Below are 19,233 nucleotides of genomic sequence, written 5' to 3'. Positions count from 1 at the left end.
TCTCTGAGGCTCCTGCTTTGGGCATTATGTGGTCCGAGGAACCAGAAGAGCTACTCTTCTCACCCCCCGCAACCTGCCCCAACCACACCTTTCTTTTCCTTTTTATTTTGGTTACATAACTCAAGCAGTTAAAAAAGCAGGCTGGAAGAGGGTTGGGATAGAGAAGCAGAGGGCAGGGTGGGAAAGCTATCCCAAGAAGAGTGAGTAAAAGCAATGACTCCAAACACGGCCAAAGCACCCTTCCTCCACCTTGACGGCAATCCCTAAGCCGGCAGAGAAAGATGCGCTGACTGCGAAGTGCCTGTTTTCTCAGAGATTCCACCTAGCAGGGTCTGTGGGGAGCCACAGTGGAACATGGAGAGAAAAACCAACGCTGGTTCGAACGAAAGCTCATTCACCAGCGAAGGAAACGGGGAGAAGACACAGCCGGCAAGCTCTGAAGACGTGGCTTGCACCTCAGCCTATAAACCTCTTATGATCACGATCCCGTGTTTCCCCTATTTCTGAGCAGATCTGTTTTTTTTATTTTTTTTTAAATTTTTTATTTTTGTGAGACAGAGACCTCCTCTGTCGCTCAGGCTGGAGTGGAGTGGCACATTCCTGGCTTACTACAACCTCCACCTCCCGGGGTCAAGTGATTCTCCTCCCTCAACCTCCCAAGTAGCTGGGATTATAGGGGTCCACCACCACACTCAGCTAATTTTTGTATTCTTAGTAGAGACAGGGTTTCACCTTGTTGGCCAGGCTAGTCTCGAACTCCTACATCAAGAGATCCACCTGCCTTTGCCTCCCGAAGTGCTGGGATTACAGGCGTGAGCCACTGCACCCGGCATGAGCAGATCTTTTAGAAGGCAAGAGGGGTCAGGACCCACAGGCAGAGGCTCGTGCCCTCTCCTCCGGAGCCGAGAGTAAAACTGCAGTAGATTTTCACCAGAGAGGAGGACAAGACAAAACCATGACAACAATCTGGTCCCTTGGTGATGACGTGCCCCGTCAGCAAGGCTACCGATCTGGACAGTGGGAAGGTCGCTGCACCAACCTCCCCTAGGGCAGGAGAAACAGCTGGCTCACGTTCAAACGCTCAATATCCCACCCACCCCGCCACAACGTTTTCCTGAAATTTCATATAGCAATGTTCTTTCTTGAACCAAGACATAAGACTTTACATTTAGCCATTAGACTGTGACGAGTATTGCAGATCTAACACCCAACACGTCTCGCCCAGCACTCTTCTTTGCCTTCTATATTTTTATACAAGTTATGGATAAAAATGTCAAACAGGATGCTGCTAGAGTAGCTCACCTTAAGTGATCTTGCCAAAGATCCGTTCTTACCAACACTGTCTGAATATGGCTATTCAACCGACTTTTTGGTCCCTTGTTAAATCCTAGTTCTACTTCCTTTTCTTTTTTTTTTCTTTTGAGATGGAGCTTTGCCCTTGTTGCCAAGGCTGGAGTGCAATGGCACCATCTTGGTTCACCGCAACCTCCACCTCCTGGGTTCAAGAGATTATCCTGCCTCAGTCTCCCAAGTAGCTGGGATTATAGGCATGTGCCATCATGCCCGGCTAATCTCCATGTTGGTCAGGCTGGTCTCAAACTCCTGACCTCAGGTGATCTGCCCGCCTCGGCCTCCCAAAGTGCTGGGATTATAGGCGTGAGCCACCGCGCCCGGCTGTTCTACTTCCTTTTCATATTCAGAGATCAAGAATGACTTTATCAAATGTCTTATTGAAATCGAGACAAGCTGAGCACATCATATACTCCTACCTCTGCCAGTCTCATAACCTAACCAGGAAAAGATGTGTATGATATGATAGAATGATTAAGTAGTTCACTTTTTGTACGACTTTGTTAAATAACCTTCTTTATGCAAAGGTACCAAAGTTCCACACGCACAGACACATGCACACACACACATGCACTTACACACAAGTACTTGTAACACATATTTGTTTTTAAATTTCATGTCACATCCAAGTTAAGAAAGCATAGTTTAGGTCTACTGATCTAAAACAGAGATAGAGGAAATATCTAATTTCTTTGACCAATATAGATTACTACCTTTGCTATTTCAATGAAAAAAAGAAAAATTCAACTTAAAGAGTTTTAAGTATTACTGGAGAATTTCACTGGGCATAGTCTAAACAGAGGGTTATTTACAATTCTATGTATTCTAAACATGTATTTTGGGCTGTTTCAGCTATCCAGAATTGTCTTGAATTTAAGTATGAGAGATGTAGGAGAGAGGTGGCACGGGTCTAGAAAGTAAATCATTTTCTGGCTGGAAGCTCACACCTGTAATCCCAGCACTTTGGGAGGCTGGGGCAGGTGGACTGCCTGAGCTCAGGAGCTCGAGACCAGCCTGGGCAACATGGTGAAAACACATCTGTTAAAAAAATACAAAAAATCAGCTGGGCATAGTGGTGCGCACCTGTAGTCCCAGCTACTCGGGAGGCGGAGGCAGGAGGATCCCTTGAACTTGGGAGATCACGCCACTGCACTCCAGCCTGGGTAACAGAGCGAGACTCTGTTTCAAAAAAAAAATAATAATAAAAATAAGAAAGTATTTTATGAACACAAGCATATAATACATTTACTTGTATATCATGTGGCAGCAGATGTGAGAATGCAGAAAGCTATAAGGCCCGGGACACTCAGTGCAGGCAGCCTTGGCCTCACCCACAGGGCCTCCTACCACCCCATGTTGAGAGGTGACATAATCATGGTGGCAGCAACAGCGGTCACTGCATGCCAGGCGCTCTCCCAAGTGCTTACGGTCATCACCCAGTTAATCCTCCCAACGACCCACAGAGGTAAATCCTCCTGCTATTCTTCTTCCGCATAAGAAATACAGCCTTGGGGCCGGGCGCGGTGGCTCAAGCCTGTAATCCCAGCACTTTGGGAGGCCGAGGCGGGCGGATCACAAGGTCAGGAGATCGAGACCACGGTGAAACCCCGTCTCTACTAAAAATACAAAAAATTAGCCGGGCACGGTTGTGGGCGCCTGTAGTCCCAGCTACTCGGGAGGCTGAGGCAGGAGAATGGCGTGAACCCGGGAGGCGGAGCTTGCAGTGAGCCGAGATCGCGCCACTGCACTCCAGCCTGGGCGACAGAGCGAGACTCCGTCTCAAAAAAAAAAAAAAAAAAAAAAAGAAATACAGCCTTGGGGTTAAAGAGCTTCTCAAGTCACAGAGCAATAAGTGTGGCAGAAGCCCCCAACCCCAGATGCACCTGACACCAAGGCCTACGCTCTCAACCACTGGGTTTGCAAGGAAAGTATATAAAGATGATTGCCTGAAAATAATTAAAATAACAAAGTCTGGGTTAAGTTAAAGGAATAAGCCTTTGTTCTCATGGAAATCACTTCCAGGAAATGTCTCATGTCCTGAGCTAAGTCAGTCTCATGTCCTGAGCTAAGTCAACAGGGTGCTAACAGATTGTCATTGGAGGAGAAGCTTTGCCATTCTACTATTGAAAGCAAGCCCTTTACTCTGAAAAGCACAAACATAAAAATTAAATCTTATTAATGCTTAAGGACAGTTAAACTTGGCTATACGTGGTACAACTTAAGCACCAGGAAAAATATACCAAGTATGCCAGGCTTTTAGAAATGGGCATAACTCTTTCGGCCACGGCATCACTGAAGTCCTCCATTTAAGTAGGGCTGTGTACGACTGTGCCCTGAAACTGGGCATTACAAGATCTCCTGGGAGGAGGAGTCTTGCCTACCACTGGTGAGCCTCCTCAGTTCCCTCCTCCTGACTTGGGGACCAGGCAAGCTGACAGACAGTAGGGAGGATGGAGGCCACCACGTGCGGGGTGCAGACGGCGCATACTGGAGGAAGTTGAGGGATGTTCCATGGACACATGGAACAAATCACATCATTCATGATTTTAAGTATCATCCAACTCTATATAGTTCTGCCAACCTCAACTCTGCACTTAGGGAACACTTTGAGTGAGGAGGAACTTAGCAATGAGCAGATTTTCATCAAAATTAAAGATTTTTGGGAAGCAATAGCACCTTATAGAAAACGAAAAAAACAGTATCCTCAAGCACCCAAATCCCAAATACTGGGTCAGATGACAGATGGACACATTTTCTTGTCTGATGCTAACAAGAATGGAAATCGAGCCCTCTGTTCTACACAGCAGTGGCATTTAAATATACTACTTTTCTGCATTATGAAAACACAGCCTTTTAAAGACTCTTTAAAGTTCAAGTTGAGTTTCAAGTAATCATTTTGCAGCAACTCTAGGAGAATTATTGTTCCTCCTGGTTGTAAGTGCTTTTTTCTTTTTTTTTGTTTTTTTTTGTTTTTTGTTTTTTAAGTAGTAAAATGGAAAAGAGGCCTTAGAGAATTGTATTCCTCAAGGCCGCTGACTGCCTGCTTCCAAGCTTTTGTTAAAGAACAGAATGTGTTGAATTCTTCTAAGTTGGCAGGGGATCAAGCACAACACGACATAATGAGGTAGCTGAGAACAGAGTTTTTCCTACAAACACAAAGAACAAGTGAATGAGTGCATGTAATTCTCATCCAATTAAACAGGAAACATGATAAAGCAAGTTACTACAGTTGTATTTAAACCAAGTTCACTGGTATAACATGAAAAAATTTAACCCAAGGTTCTAAGGTATGCCTTATTCGTAACTGATGAGTAAAAACAATAAAAATAAGGTACCCAAACCTACTATTTGTACTGAAATGCTAAAAATAAGATCCTAATAAATATAATTCACCAACCAGAAGACAGAAGAACCTACGTTTGGGATGTGAATGATTTGAAATGGCCGCTCATTTACGTGGATCCTATTCAGTGTCTAATTGTTCACTTTATCTTAAGGCAGTGGGTCCCGCGGACTCTGTGGGTTGCCATCCTTTTCCACCTGTTCCTTCTCTAATTCAAATCACGAATGTACAATTTCTGGTTTTCTTTCAATGTCTGCAGGGAAGGAAGCTCAACAACTTTGTTGACCCAGGAAGAAATTAATATCAACATTTATAATCAGGCCAAACTTCAGTTGAGTAGTGACTTTAAAAGAATTAGTTTTAATCTCATCTCAAAACCAAAAAAAAAAAAAAAAAAAAAAAGAGGCTGGGCGAGGTGGCTCACACCTGTAATCCAGCATTTTGGGAGGCCGAGGTGGGCGGATCATGAGGTTTAGGAGATCGAGACCATCCTGGCTAACACGGTGAAACCCCATCTCTATTAAAAATACAAAAAATTCGCCAAGCGTGGTGATAAGCACCTGTAATCCCAGGTACTGGGGAGGCTGAGGCAGGAGAACTGCTTGAACCCAGGAGGCGGAGGCTGCAGTGAGCCGAGATCTCGCCATTGCACTCCAGCCTGGGCGACAGAGCGAGACTCCGTCTCAGAAAAAAAAAAAAAAAAAAAGAGAGGGCAACAGACATTTCTGACTAAATAATTATATAATGCAGTTTTATTTATTAGATGTTTAATTTCATGAGAAAGGGAAGGAGTTTAAAAATCCAATCACTTAGAGAATTTCAATGACAGAACTAAAAAAGAACAAACTTTCTACTGAGCATGGCGGCTCATGCCTGTAGTCCCAGCTAGGTCTCCACGTCTGAGGCCAAGAGTCTGAGATCAGCCCGGGCAACAGAGCAAAACCCTGTTTCTAAAAGAAATTAAAAATAAATAAATAAATAAAAAAGAACAAACTTTCCTAAACTGTATGCATTAGACCAAGTCATTTGGAAGTATGACTCAATTCCTTAGATGTCACATAAATGGAACTATTATAATGAGACAATATTGAACTATGTTTAAAATGGAAATAATAACAGGATTACTTCTGAAAAACACAAAACCTTAGCAAGTTTTACCAGCTAACTTGCAAAAAATATAGGAAATGCCTAGCAGTCAATACCATTGAGCCTTCACTGCCAGCAGGCACGACAGACACCCAATCCAAGTTCGTGTTCTCGAATATGGGCAAATGGGTCCCTTCTCATCCTAACACTATAAATCTCTGTAATTTCTACAAAACTACAGAAAGAGGAAAGAGTATTTCAAGAATTATTAAAAGCTAGCAATATATTTTCCTCAACATTCTAAGACATAGTTTATTTTCCCTTACTAATTACAAGGAATAAGAGAGGGAAGTATACATGCAGCTCTTTGAAATAAAAAAGTTTCTCTTTCAAACACATTTTCTTCTGTTCTTACGCCCTTAGTAAATTCTTAACCTTCCTACAGCTAACTAACAAAGAAAATCAAAGATCTTTCAGCTCATGCTTGTGCAACCAGCAAAGGACATGTTTGGGAGCTCAAATTGTATTAATACTAAAAATGATTATCCTATTATTAAAAACACTTGTATGCCTAGAAAAATCACGTTCTAGCCTCGCTGGCTGACTGGTAAGCTGATCATCCGAAGACCTGGCTTTTGCTTGTGGTTCTTGCTCCTCCCTAAAGTGAGAAATGAAGCCGTATCTATCAGGCCTCCAAGATTATCCTGGTACAACGGGGAGAGTGCCCTGCCTGTCCCAGAGGTGTGAGGATCAAAGGGGTATGTCCTGGAAAGATTTTGAGACCCACATAAAAAGAAGTCAATAAAGCCCAGTATTAAACATGATCAACATTACAAGCTGTGCTGAGTCTACAGAGGGTCTCAAAAACCTGCAGAACACACGGAGATCACAGGATTGTACATCATGTACGTGAGGCACGTGGCATTGTTTATGCTATCCTACTTTCGGCTCCGTATAGGAGGCTGGCCCATCCGGATATAAAGTTTCTCACTGAAAACCCAGTAAAATCAGTCACTCTTGGAGCGCCCTTTTCAACAGAAGAACATTACTTTGATCACAAGAATCTTCTATTTATTTGTCAAATGTTTACTGACTACCTACTCTGTGCAGGCACTGAAATTGGCAGATGACAAAGACAGGGCCCTTGCCCATCCTATAGTGGGTTTATGACCTTGAGTGGGAGGGTGGTGTGACATCTGTCTCACTGTTCAACTCCCAGGACGGCAAGCATAGTTTCTAGTGGGTGCTCATCAGACAGGTGTTGGCGGACCCCAGGCGGGTTTTGCTACACTCAGCTGGTCTCTTCTCACTGACTTCCTGGACTCCAGTGCTCAGTAAGCCGCCAGTGGAAAAGCGCCGCCTCACCTTTCCCTTCCACCAGGTGTTTTTCACGGGGTTCCGGCATCTTTAAATTGAAACAGTCAAAGCGCCACCTCACTCTTCCCCCATTTAACCAAAGGTCTTCATCTGACCACGGGAGGCCTCTTGAATCATGAATGCCAACATTCTGGAAGGGAATACTGCGGTGTTTCTAGAATTCCTTGGAAGGTTTTTGGAATTCCTGGTTTGGTACACTGAGGTAGGAATGTACCAAATGGAACTCTAATGGGCCACAGTAGCTAAGACATTTCTCTAGAAATGAAACTTAACTACCCATGAGTAGCTTAGGTGCCATAGCAAAGACAGTCCTCTCTTTACCATGTTTGTACAAAGGATGTATTTCCTATACATTGACTAGGGAATCCCCCCAACTCATAAATTATGAAAATGACACTTCCAAACCATCAATGAAGAAAGTATCATCATTAAAGTGGTAGTGCAATATAACAAAGTGTTTACAAACAAAACAACATCCAACATACCCCCAAGTGCTCTTTTTTGGTTGTTATACAGTTTGAAAAAAGCCTACGGTTAGCTATCAATTCCTTACAGCAATGAAATATTAAGCTAAACAATGAATTTAGAAAGTTCTTAGCCAAATCTTGACAGTATACCAACTACGAGTTGGTAACACTGTTTTTGATCCTTCTAAAGAAGAGAAATGCGAACACCAAGTAAAACTTATTATAAACTATAAATATTTCAATATTTACACTCAATATGAGTTTGACACCGTAGTATAAACTGAAGGTCAACAGGTTCAAGAATTTATCTGAAGCACCAGGAGACAGTAATATATGTAGTTTAGAACTACAATTCAAAAAGTAAACACATACCAATACATTTATCAGGTCAAATAGTATCACACACACACACGCACACTCACTCACTCCTCTCTCACACTTTTTCTTCTCACAGGATATAAGCACTATCAAAAACAAAACAAAAAACACTTTAAATTAAACACTTAAATCTTTGAAAAATCTAAATTTGGATGTGTTAAACAAAGAAAGAAACTACCTATTTTAGACTGCAGCCTAGGAGAGATTCTTTAAATATTCACTTATTCTAACCTGAGACAACTTTCCTTCCGAAAATAAATTGCACTTCCCCCAAAGATATTTGTATGTAAAATTTAAGACCTATCCTGAGCCACCAATCCCAACACACACCTGGTAAAAGTGACTTATCAAGAAAGAAGTATCAAAAAGTTATCAAGAAATGATGTTTCAAGGCATAAGTGGAATGTTAAAACACAAACCTGCATGAAATGAGTCAAAATTTATTTTACAATACTGAAATAACTATAATTTACAAAAGAGTCATGATTAATTTTGGAGCATAGTAAAATTAAATACAACCCTTTACTTCAACACAGTATTTGAATGCTGATATAGAGTAAAGTGACAGTTTGGCACTTAGCAGCTTTTGTTGGTTATTGCATCCCATATTATGTGGCAAATTTATTTTATAAAACATGATCTAATTTCTGCAGTTACAGTGTCAATGAACCGAAATTTAAAAAAAAACAACACTATTTTTATAAAATGAATTTACCAAGTCATGCAGGTACTGATAATATTGCAAGAGGAACACATTCACTCCTAAATAATGAACTGTCTCCTTGGAGAGGCCTGGCGTAGACTGGAAAAAAAACTTTAAATGTCAGAAATTAAAAAAAGAGAATTGCTGACGATCATGGCTTTAACTGCGTGTCAGTTACTGTTTTAATGTTCCCCAATTGCAGCTGCTGAATGCCAAGGTACTGTTTTGTACAGGATATTTCACCAAAGCAAATTTAGTTTTTCAGCTATTTGCTTCCTCTAAAACTAATGTCTAGTTGTAAAAAAGAAAAATCTTCCTTTCTTTGCAGAGGCCACATAGTTTGCTTTCATTAAAAGATCTCCACAGTGTCACTAAGAAAATGTGCAGACAACAGCTGACTGGTACACAAAACAATTCTGAACTTGGTTTTGACTGACACATTAAACATTATCGAATTACATGACTCTGCGGCACACCTGGCCTGGTGCCTCTGGTACATAAGATAAAAACCTTACACCTCCTCTTATCAGGTATCTTCTGGTTAAAATGGAGAGTTAATGTACCACACCCAGCACTCTTTAGAACCCCACAGGCATAGCATCTTTCAGCAACTTTTGTAGCATTATACTGACTTCCGGCAGGTATAAGAAAAAAAATCACAGTTAGGTCACCCTTTTTCATGTCTATGGGTGGGAGAACATAAGTCATGTTTTTCATATGCATGTTAATTGCATACAAATGTTCCATATAGGAAGTTTCTGGAAGAAATTCCTGTTCTCGATTTACAACCAAAGGATACCTTTATACATGTGTTAATAAGACAAAATGCTGCTTCTTACAGCCATATTCCAAGAGGAAAAAAAAAGCTGTAGAAAACAATTAAAAATGAAGTACTGTATAGTAAATTGATTAGAAATTTGACATTGCATAAAATTTAATTTAGGAAGTAATCAAGCACTTTGAAGTCCCCGATTTCACACTAGGGTGGTGTAATTCAAGTGGAAAACAAAATATCTTACAAGATACGTTCCACAAACAAAAGACGTTTTTCCCCCAATGAGAAGTGGGGTAAACTGAGTTGAGGTGGGAATGAGAGACAGGAAAGGAGGGAAGGAGGAAAAGATTAATTTGCTCTACTGTGAACAGAATGAAATTAAGTTGAGGTAGTTTATTCTACCAGCCAAACTTTACTCGTAACACAATTTATCTAAAACTCTCACTAGCGAATGCCACTGGGAAACTTCTATTACAAAGACTAGATTCTTAACACAGATTCGCATTCTAAGACAAGCTTTCAAACCCTAAACAGTAGTAAACAAGACTTTGTGTGCTTTCAGACAGGTTATGTGAAAAAGTTTTTGATCCCTATATATTTTGTCTGGAGAGCTTTTTTTGTTTGTGTTTTTTTAGCCATAGCAGACCTTTATTACTTGTCTGACTCAGGTCTTTCTTTTATAAAATCTCCTACTCACTAATATCCTCATACTTAGAAAATGGTTTTGTTCATTGAGAAGGCAGAATGGCACTGCAGGAGACCCTTCCCAGCGCCACAGGTACTACCCCAGAAAGGATGCGTGACGTGTCTTGATCTAAGTCAACACAGAAGTAAGCAACTTCTTTCAGTTCACATGAGGGCTGCAACCTGACTCATCAATTTACTGAAGCTTTACATTACTAAGATAAAGTTATAAAAGAGCAATTTTCTCTTCATTTCAATTCATTATGATATAGCTTTAAAAAGATTCTTAGGACAGAGTACTAGGAATAAATGGAGACTAACTGGCATACGGTCCGATCTAACATTTTAGGCACAAACCTTAATTTGTTGGGCAGGGTTAGGCATAATATATCCTTCCAAGTGCAGTGGAAAAGCAGTCTTGGCATGTTTGGATATGTTGATTTGCATATATGGATTTTGTTTGTTACCAAAGCTACGTATTTGAACACAGCAGTCAGACATGAGTTCCCTTCAGGGAAAATGCACCTTAGTATTTTAACTTTGATATTTTACATGATACCAATTCCCACTCCCTTTTCCTTTTGATATTTACTAGCCTCCATTGTCTACAGCCGCATCTAACTGGAGGAACTCACTCCTCCCAGGTAGTTTTTCAACAGTTACGTGTTCGCCCAAACAAGAGCTGAAGCTCAAGTTTGTAAGCATCATAAAGCCACCAAAGAGTTACCATACCAAAGCCCAGCACAGAGTGAGTTCAGCTGCCATCTCTGCTCTCCCTTTCGTAGCTATGTTATGGTGCCCTTGGGTCAGGATCTCGCTCTCTGCTCTGCTTCCTCATTCCCCTCACGGGGAATGAACACGAATACGGAATAAGCCTTGCTGAAGCTGCAGGCGGAAAAGCTTGCAATTCGCAATGCGTAAGGCTGCACACCCTGTGCGGCGAAGGTCGGATGGAAGGAGTGGTTTAGTGTGGTGCCAGGTTCCTGTGCTTCTTTTAAACTCACGCACGTAGTCATAATTGGTACCTAAGCCACGGAAATAAGCAAGGGTGAGAAAACGTACCCAGAATCACCAGGAAACAGTTCCAAGAAAATCACCGTAACACTCTTACCTGTATCAAGATCTCCAATAACATAAATACTGGCTCCTATAGGTACAGCTCCATAAACAAAAGAGGAACTGGCGGGGATGCATAAATTCTGGTCGTTAAGATAGATCCACCTGAAAACAAAGCCGATGCACAAAATTAAAGAAATCAAAAGGATGACAACAACGTCTTGGAAGACTGACACAGCAAACTTGGTGAGTCATCAGCAGTATCAGGCACTGTGCCAATCTCGACCCCATGTTCCACTGCCAGGTAATCGCCGACATGCTGCCAGTTGCTACAGATAGGAGTTTTGTCTGTGCTAGAATGAAGCATGTATTGAGTCATAAACAGCATGTGCTTTCCAACCTGCTTCTGCTCAGCACAAGGTTTCTGAGATTCATCCATGCTGTTGTTTACATCTGTCATTCATTTCTGTTTATTTCTAAGCAGTATTCCATCATACGGATGTACCAGAATTTGTTGGTTTTTCAGACAGGCTCTCCCTCTGTTGCCCCAGGCTGGAAAGCAGTGACGCAACTATGGTTCACTGCAGCCTCAACCTACCAGTTCAGGTGATCCTCCCACCCCAGCCTTCCAAGCAGCTGATATTACAGGTGTGCACCACCACACTCAGCTAATTCCTGTGTGTGTGTGTGTGTGTGTGTGTGTGTGTGTGTGTGTGTATGTATTCATAAAGATGGGATTTTGCCATGTTGCCCAGGCTGGTATCGAGCTCCTGGGCTCAGGTGATCTGCCCACCTCAGCCTCCCAAAATGCTGTATTACAGGCGTAAGCCACAGAGCCCAGCCCCAGACTTTCTTATTCATTCACCTGTTGATGTTCCAGTTTTTGGCTATTACGAATAAGGCTGTCAGGAACATTAGAAAGCCAAGTTTGTTTTTGTGGACTGATGAAATTGCTGTGCTATATGGTAAGGGTATTTTCTACTGGAAAAAAAAAAGTGCCCCACTGCTTTTCAACATGGTATGTCATAATTTTGCATTCCAATTAGCAATGTGTGAGAATTCCAACTGCTCAGTATTACTGTGAGATCTCAGTATTATATTTTTAATTTTAGCTATTTTAATGGCATACACTTCCCTGAAGACTAATGATGTTGAGCATTTTTGCATGTGCTTATTGGTCATTTTACAGATTTTTTTTTGAGACAGGGTCTCACTGTCACTCATCCAGGTTGGAGTGCTGTGGCGCAATCACAGCTCACTGCAGTCTCAACCTCTTGGGCTCTAGTGATCCTCTCACCCCACCCTCCCAAGTAGTTGGGACCATAGGTGCACACCACCACACCCAGCTAATGAAAACAATTTTTTTTTTTCACAGAGATGAGATCTCACCATGCTACCCAGGCTAATCTCAGGTTCCAGGCCTCAAGTGATCCTTCTGCCTTGGCCTCCTAAAGTGTTGGGATTGCAGGTGTGAGCCACCATACCCAGCCCTATGTTCTGTTATAAAATGTCTGTTAAAAGGTTTGCTCATTTTAAAACTGGGGGCCAGATGTGGTGGCTCATGTCTGTAATCCCAATACTTTGCGAGGCTGAGGCAGGTGGATCACTTGAGCCCAGGAGTTCAAGACCAGCTGGGCAACATGGTGAAACCTTGTCTTTACAAAAATTACAACAATTAGCCAAGTGTGGTGGCATCTGTCTGTAGTCCCAGCTACTCAGGCTGAGGTGGGAGGATCGCTTGAGTTAAGGAGGTCAAGGCCGCAATGAGTTGAGATCACATCACTGCACTCCAGCCTGGGCAAAAGTGAGACCCTGTCTCAAAACAAAGAAAAAGGACGTAGCAAGACTGTCTCTAAATTTTTTAAAAATTGGGTTTACTGTCTTCTTATTGAATTGTCAGATTCTTTATATCCTGTGGATACAGATACTTTGTTAGATACATGTATTATGAATCATTTTCCCAGCATGTAGGTTGCCTTTTCATTTTCCTAATGGAACCTTTTGAAGAACAGAAGTTTTTAACTTTGATGAATTCCAATATATCCTTTTCTTTTTTTTTTTTTGAGACGGAGTCTCGTTCTGTCGCTCAGGCTGGAGCGCAGTGGCCGGATCTCAGCTCACTGCAAGCTCCGCCTCCCGGGTTTACGCCATTCTCCTGCCTCAGCCTCCCGAGTAGCTGGGACTACAGGCGCCCGCCACCTCGCCCGGCTAGGTTTTTGTATTTTTTTTTAGTAGAGACGGGGTTTCATCGTGTTAGCCAGGATGGTCTCGATCTCCTGACCTCGTGATCCGCCTATCTCGGCCTCCCAAAGTGCTGGGATTACAGGCTTGAGCCACCGCGCCCGGCCTCCAATATATCCTTTTCTTCTTTTACAGTCACAGTTTCTGCGTCATTCTAAAAAATCTTTGCCTACCCCAATACGAAGATTTTTCTCCTATGCTCTCTTCTGGAAATTTTGCAGTTTTCTCTTTTACATTTAGGTCTATGATACATTTCAAGTTATTTTTTTGTGTCTGGCAAGAATCACAGTTCACTTTCTTCCATATAGATAGCTAGCTGTTCCAGTACCATTTGCTAAAGGCTTTTCTTTCCCCTACTACATTGTCTTGGCACCTCTGTTGAAAATCAATTTAATAACCACTAAAAAGATTTAAGGCTCTATGAAGAAGTTGGTCCCAGAGCTGAGGCAGAGAAAATATAAGAGGGGTCTGGGGCATCCTGTCGTGCCAGATAGGAAGTGCTTAAAAAAGGATGGGGGTGGCCGGGCGCGGTGGCTCAAGCCTGTAATCCCAGCACTTTGGGAGGCCGAGATGGGCGGATCACGAGGTCAGGAGATCGAGACCATCCTGGCTAACACGGTGAAACCCTGTCTCTACTAAAAAATACAAAAAATTAGCCGGGCGCGGTGGCGGGCGCCTGTAGTCCCAGCTACTCCGGAGGCTGAGGCAGGAGAATGGCGTGAACCCGGGAGGCGGAGCTTGCAGTGAGCTGAGATCCGGCCACTGCACTCCAGCCTGGGCGGCAGAGCGAGACTCCGTCTCAAAAAAAAAAAAAAAAAAAAAGGATGGGGGTGTGTCAAAGGACAAGGAAGCCACGGTGAAGCAGCTCCTGACAGCCGAGGCTGGAACTATGTGAGCATGAAAATCAGTAATGATGGTGCTGGATTTATAACTCAGGGAGTAAAATAAATATCCATGAATCCACATGCAATAAATAATTTGAAAACAGTAACAGGAAAAAGGGACAGGTTTCCTTTACTGAAAAATTCCAATTCATAAATGCAGAGGAGTGACGGAAACAAAACAAAACATCAGGCAAACACCACCGTAATGACTTCTGCAGGCCAGGTCTACCAGTGGATGCTCAAATGAGTGCTTGAGAGTTTCAGGAGAAAATGGTTTTGCAAATTCTCAGATTATCTCCACTAAGATATTTATTAATCACAACAAGAAAATCAGTTAACTTTCCAGTGGAGAACTTTAACACACACCACCTTAACCAAGTCATCAAGGTTAACGTCACCAGCAACAAAGCACATCAATGTGTTCTCCCTGATATGATGCAGAGAAGTGCATAATATGACTTCTGTGGTATTGCCAAACTGTATAACCTCAGTCTAATTGCAAGAAATCATTAGATCAATCCAAATTAAGAGATCCTATAAAAACAAAAAACAAAAAACAAAACACGAACCAATAACCTTCAAGAGGACGAAGGTCGTGAGACTCAAGGAAAGAATGAAGAACCTGCTGGGTGTGGTGGCTCACGTCTGTAATCCCAGCACTTTGGGAGGCTGAGGCGGGTGGATCACAAGGTCAAGAGATCGAGACCATCCTGGCCAACATGGTGAAACCTCGTCTCTCCTAAAAACACAAAAATTAGCTGGGAGTGGTGGCACGCACCTGTAGTCCCAGCTACTCGGGAGGCTGAGGCAGGAAAATCACTTGAATCCAGGAGGTAGAGGTTGCAGTGAGCTGAGATGGTGCCATTGCACTCCAGCCTGGCGACAGAGCAAGACTCCGTCTCAAAAATAAATAAATAAATAAATAAAATAAAAAAAATTAAAAAAAAGAATGAAGAACTATCACAGATTAAAGGAGTCTAAGCAAACATAGTATCTGAATGCAATGTAGAATCCTGGATTGGATCTGGAAACTGAGAAAAAAGACATTAAAGGACAAGCTGGTGAAACTCCAGTAAGTCTGTAGTTTACCTAATAATTCTGGACAATGTAAATATCCTGGTTTTGATGCTTGTACTACAGTCATGTAAGATGTTAACACTAGGAGAAGCTGAGTGAATGACTTATTGGAAATGAGAACTCTTTGACTTTACAACTTTTCTACAAGTGTATAATAGTATTCGAAAATAAAAGTTTTTTATTTCTTTTTTTTTTTTTTTTTGAGACGGAGTCTCGCTGTGTCTCCCAGGCTGGAGTGCAGTGGCGTGATCTCGGCTCACTGCAAGCTCCGCCTCCCGGGTTCACGCCATTCTCCCGCCTCAGCCTCCCAAGTAGCTGAGACTACAGGCGCCCACCACCACGCCCGGCTAGTTTTTTGTATTTTTAGTAGAGACGGGGTTTCACCATGTTAGCCAGGATAGTCTCGATCTCCTGACCTCGTGATCCACCCGCCTTGGCCTCCCAAAGTGCTGGGATTACAGGCTTGAGCCACCGCGCCCGGCTATTTCTTTTTCTCAAAGAGTAAATCTAGACCCTGCTAGGTAATAATAATGTTCTCTCAGGGAACAATCATCTGTTAACAGCTAAAAGGCATAGCTAGGTCACAGCGGACTTCAGTAGGACCTTGGGAACGCATCTAAATGGTCTTAAGAGTAACCAAGTTCCAGGCCTACCCTCACTGGAGGCCACAGTCATATGGTCATCACTCCATCATCTCTAACTCTATGCTGTGAAGCAGCCAGGGCATCTCAATGTCAAATAGAAATGTACAATTATTTCCCAAACAGCACTACTTTTATTTCAATGAACACTCTTCCTAGACTCTTCTACAGCAGGTAGCTTCCACATTTAGAATTCCAATAAACACAGAAGCCTAATGATCACAGAACAACTCAGAAACAAAGCTAAGCACCATGCTTCTAATGCCATTCATCTAATATTTGATTCAACTAACATGTGAATGTTGATAGGTGTCAGGTAGTTTGCTGGGACTGGGATATAGATTTTGACCCCTGCCTCCCAAATGCCTCCAATAAAATGGAAAAGGGAAAAAAATCTAAAAGCTTGTGCTGAAAGTGAAAATGGAGGCCCTGAACACAACTTTGAAAGAAAATGTTTGAAAAACATCAAACTACAATGCTGGTTTATTCACATTTCACGTCTTTAGGCGTAAACATAAATAACTACACCTCAGCATTTAAGTTCTTCCCAGATTCTGAATCAAACCAACTTAGTTCATCCCTGGAATGATTGTATTAAGCTAAAGAAACTGGATTACATAGATGATCTACCAGGTTTTCTCCCAAGCACATCAATGATTCAGTTCCTGGGTTTCAGAAAAATAAGCCTAGGTGATCTATTTTAGGTAAAGACGAGGCTTCAAATTAAACAGAAGTAATTTGAAAATTTAATTGAATTGCATCTTCAGGTGTGGCTGCTTATAAAACAGGTATAAAGGGCCATGAGGTTTTACATGCCACTCATCCTCTCACTGACCTGAACAGTTTAGCTGTCCCAGCCTGTCTCCTCATCTGTCCAGTGAGATACCAGATACCGTCACCAACCTCAAATGATTGTTGTGAGGATGAAATGAAATACCAATGTAAAGTATTTTGCATAGTTTCTAGTACTTAGAAGGTATCATTAAACGATAGTAATTTTTGCAATGAACAAGGCAATATCGTGTCTTCAGTTACAATGTTTTCAAACATGGGGTTGTCAGTACTTGGGGGCTATAATGATGCACCCTCTGGTAACTGAGAATTAAGACTGCTCTGAGACTGAAGCTTTAAAATACAGCATGGATTACAACAGTGAACTTCAGAGACAGGGAAGTAGAAGGGGAAATGACAGGAAAGGAGAGAGGAAGAGAGCTACAGAGGAAAAGAGGGCAATCAATTGAGGAGAAAGGAGAGGAGGAAAGAAAAAGAGAGCTATCGTGAGGCATCTGCTTCCAGTATGGCAGAAGAAACTCTTCAAATGGCTCCTCAGCTGCTGCAAGTGTCAGCTGTAAACTCTGGACAAAATACAACTACCTGAGCGCTCTGGAAACTGAAGAAAAGCAGGTAGATTCCGGAAAGCAATGGAAAGTTGATTGAGCAAGCAACCCGTATGGACTAAGTTCCCTGCTTCTTGGTAGCTTTCTCTGAAAGGCAGCCTCATGGGGGCAGCTCTGGGTAGCTAAACCCCTACAGAAAAGATAGCCATCTTTCTGGCTACAGGACTCAGCAATCAGGAAAAGGGGTCTTGGGGCAACCAGGATCTCCAAAGTGTGAGTGGAGAACCTGAGAAAGAAGAGAGGTAGAGAAGCACCCCTCAATTTGTGCGCATCCACTCATCTCAAGTCTTCAACTAACCCTGGAACCATGTATGCTTATGACTGAGGCTTCGAGAACTGGGTTGAGATTTCAGCTGCCACCCATGGCAGGTGGCACGGCTTGCAATTTATGTCTAACGAAGTCAACTGCTGACTAAAACTCAGAGCAACACTCTAAAGCAATATAAGAAAATTCAAGGCCTCAACAACATAATAGTAACCACATCCAGGATCCAGTCTAGAGTTTCTCAACAAAAGAAGGCCGGAAAAATGAGAACCCATTTCTCAAGGGAGCAAACAATCAATAGACACCAACTCTTGAGATGACTCAGATACTGGAATTAACAGGCAAGGACTTGAACACAACGACCACAATGATGCTCAATATGAGAAAGAAAAATATGCTTGTGATGGAAAGATAGGAAATTTCAGCACAGAAAATTCAGAAACCTAAAAACAAACTACACAAACATTTTAGAATTGCTAACATAATACTTGAAATAAAAAAATTCATTGGGTGGAGATAACAAAAGAAAGCAGCAGCAAACAAGACAGAGAAACAGAAACCATCCAATCTGAAGAAGGAAAAACGATACTGCAGACTGAATGGTCATGAAAATAAAACATATCAGTATGTCCAGCTAAAGTGTGCTCTGTGGAAAGCTGAAGGCTTTCACTGTTTGCCTTAGAAAAGCAAAAGATCTACCATAAGTAATCTAGAATTCTACCTGAAGAAGCTAGAAAAGAGTAAAAGAAACCCAAAGTAAAAGGATGGAAGTAATACAGTAGAAATCAATGAAACAGAAAATACTATGGAGAAATGAACCACGTGTAGAAGCTGGTCTTCTGTCCACAGAGGCTGCAGACTGCGGCAAGGCTGGGGGCGAAAGGGCCGCTCTGCCGCTGTCGGCTGCCCTCCTCTCACTCCTCCTGTGTGTGCTCCTACCAGCCTGCAGGAGACCAGGGATGCACACTCTCCAGCTTGTTTCTCTGGCCCCTGGCACCCTGGTGCTCTGCTCTCCAGTGGCCTCAGCACACACACTTCCAATGGGATGAATCTCGGCCCGGTGGGGTGGGGAAGATACTTTCTAATTTGTTCCCTCCTCAGGTGTTTTTCCTCTGCCCTAAAGGTAGCAGCTGTACTTCCTATGTTAGCTATTTCTGCGGTTTTCAGAGTCTTTTAGTAGCTGACTGTCTCTTACTAGTGATAATTACATATATTACATTTTCCCTATTCAAATGACTGGTGTGGTTTTTGCCTCTTGACTGGACCATGATTGAAATAGATGTGGTCAGGGTAGGGTTCATCTCTTATCCTCTAGTTCACAAGTCTTACTAAGGCATCTGAAAGTACCTGTTTCTTCCCAACCATCAGATACAAACAGCACAATGTGGTCAATGGGGTAGACCAATGAGATGTTTTGTGGAACATCATGATGATTAAACTATCTGTGGACTACTACACAGCAGACATTAGCCCATTATATATTAGTTGACACAGCCCCGAGGCAAGGCT

General features: G+C 42.3%; 1 protein-coding gene across 4 annotated transcripts in view; it reads right to left on the bottom strand.

The window, feature by feature from the left end:
* Positions 1 to 516: 516 nt before the first annotated feature.
* LOC105491209 (gigaxonin) overlaps positions 517 to 19,233 on the bottom strand; it is a 73,553-nt gene continuing 54,836 nt past the window's right edge. The window contains exons 10-13 of one of the 4 annotated variants that reach the window (XR_011616610.1): positions 11,275 to 11,384; positions 7,145 to 11,188; positions 4,768 to 5,643; positions 517 to 4,496 (exon numbers count right to left, since the gene is read on the bottom strand). Coding sequence is in view for 1 of the 4 variants with exons in the window: in XM_011757401.2 (XP_011755703.1) it covers positions 11,007 to 11,188; positions 11,275 to 11,384 (292 nt within the window). In the remaining 3 variants the exon portion in view is untranslated. Of the gene's footprint in view, positions 5,644 to 6,828; positions 11,189 to 11,274; positions 11,385 to 19,233 lie in introns of those variants that run through there. The other 3 variants (XR_011616609.1, XR_011616611.1, XM_011757401.2) reach the window with 3 other exon arrangements.

Source organism: Macaca nemestrina, chromosome 18 (assembly GCF_043159975.1).
Source record: "Macaca nemestrina isolate mMacNem1 chromosome 18, mMacNem.hap1, whole genome shotgun sequence".
Taxonomy (NCBI): Eukaryota; Metazoa; Chordata; class Mammalia; order Primates; family Cercopithecidae; genus Macaca; species Macaca nemestrina.
This window is presented reverse-complemented; position numbering and strand designations above follow the sequence as displayed.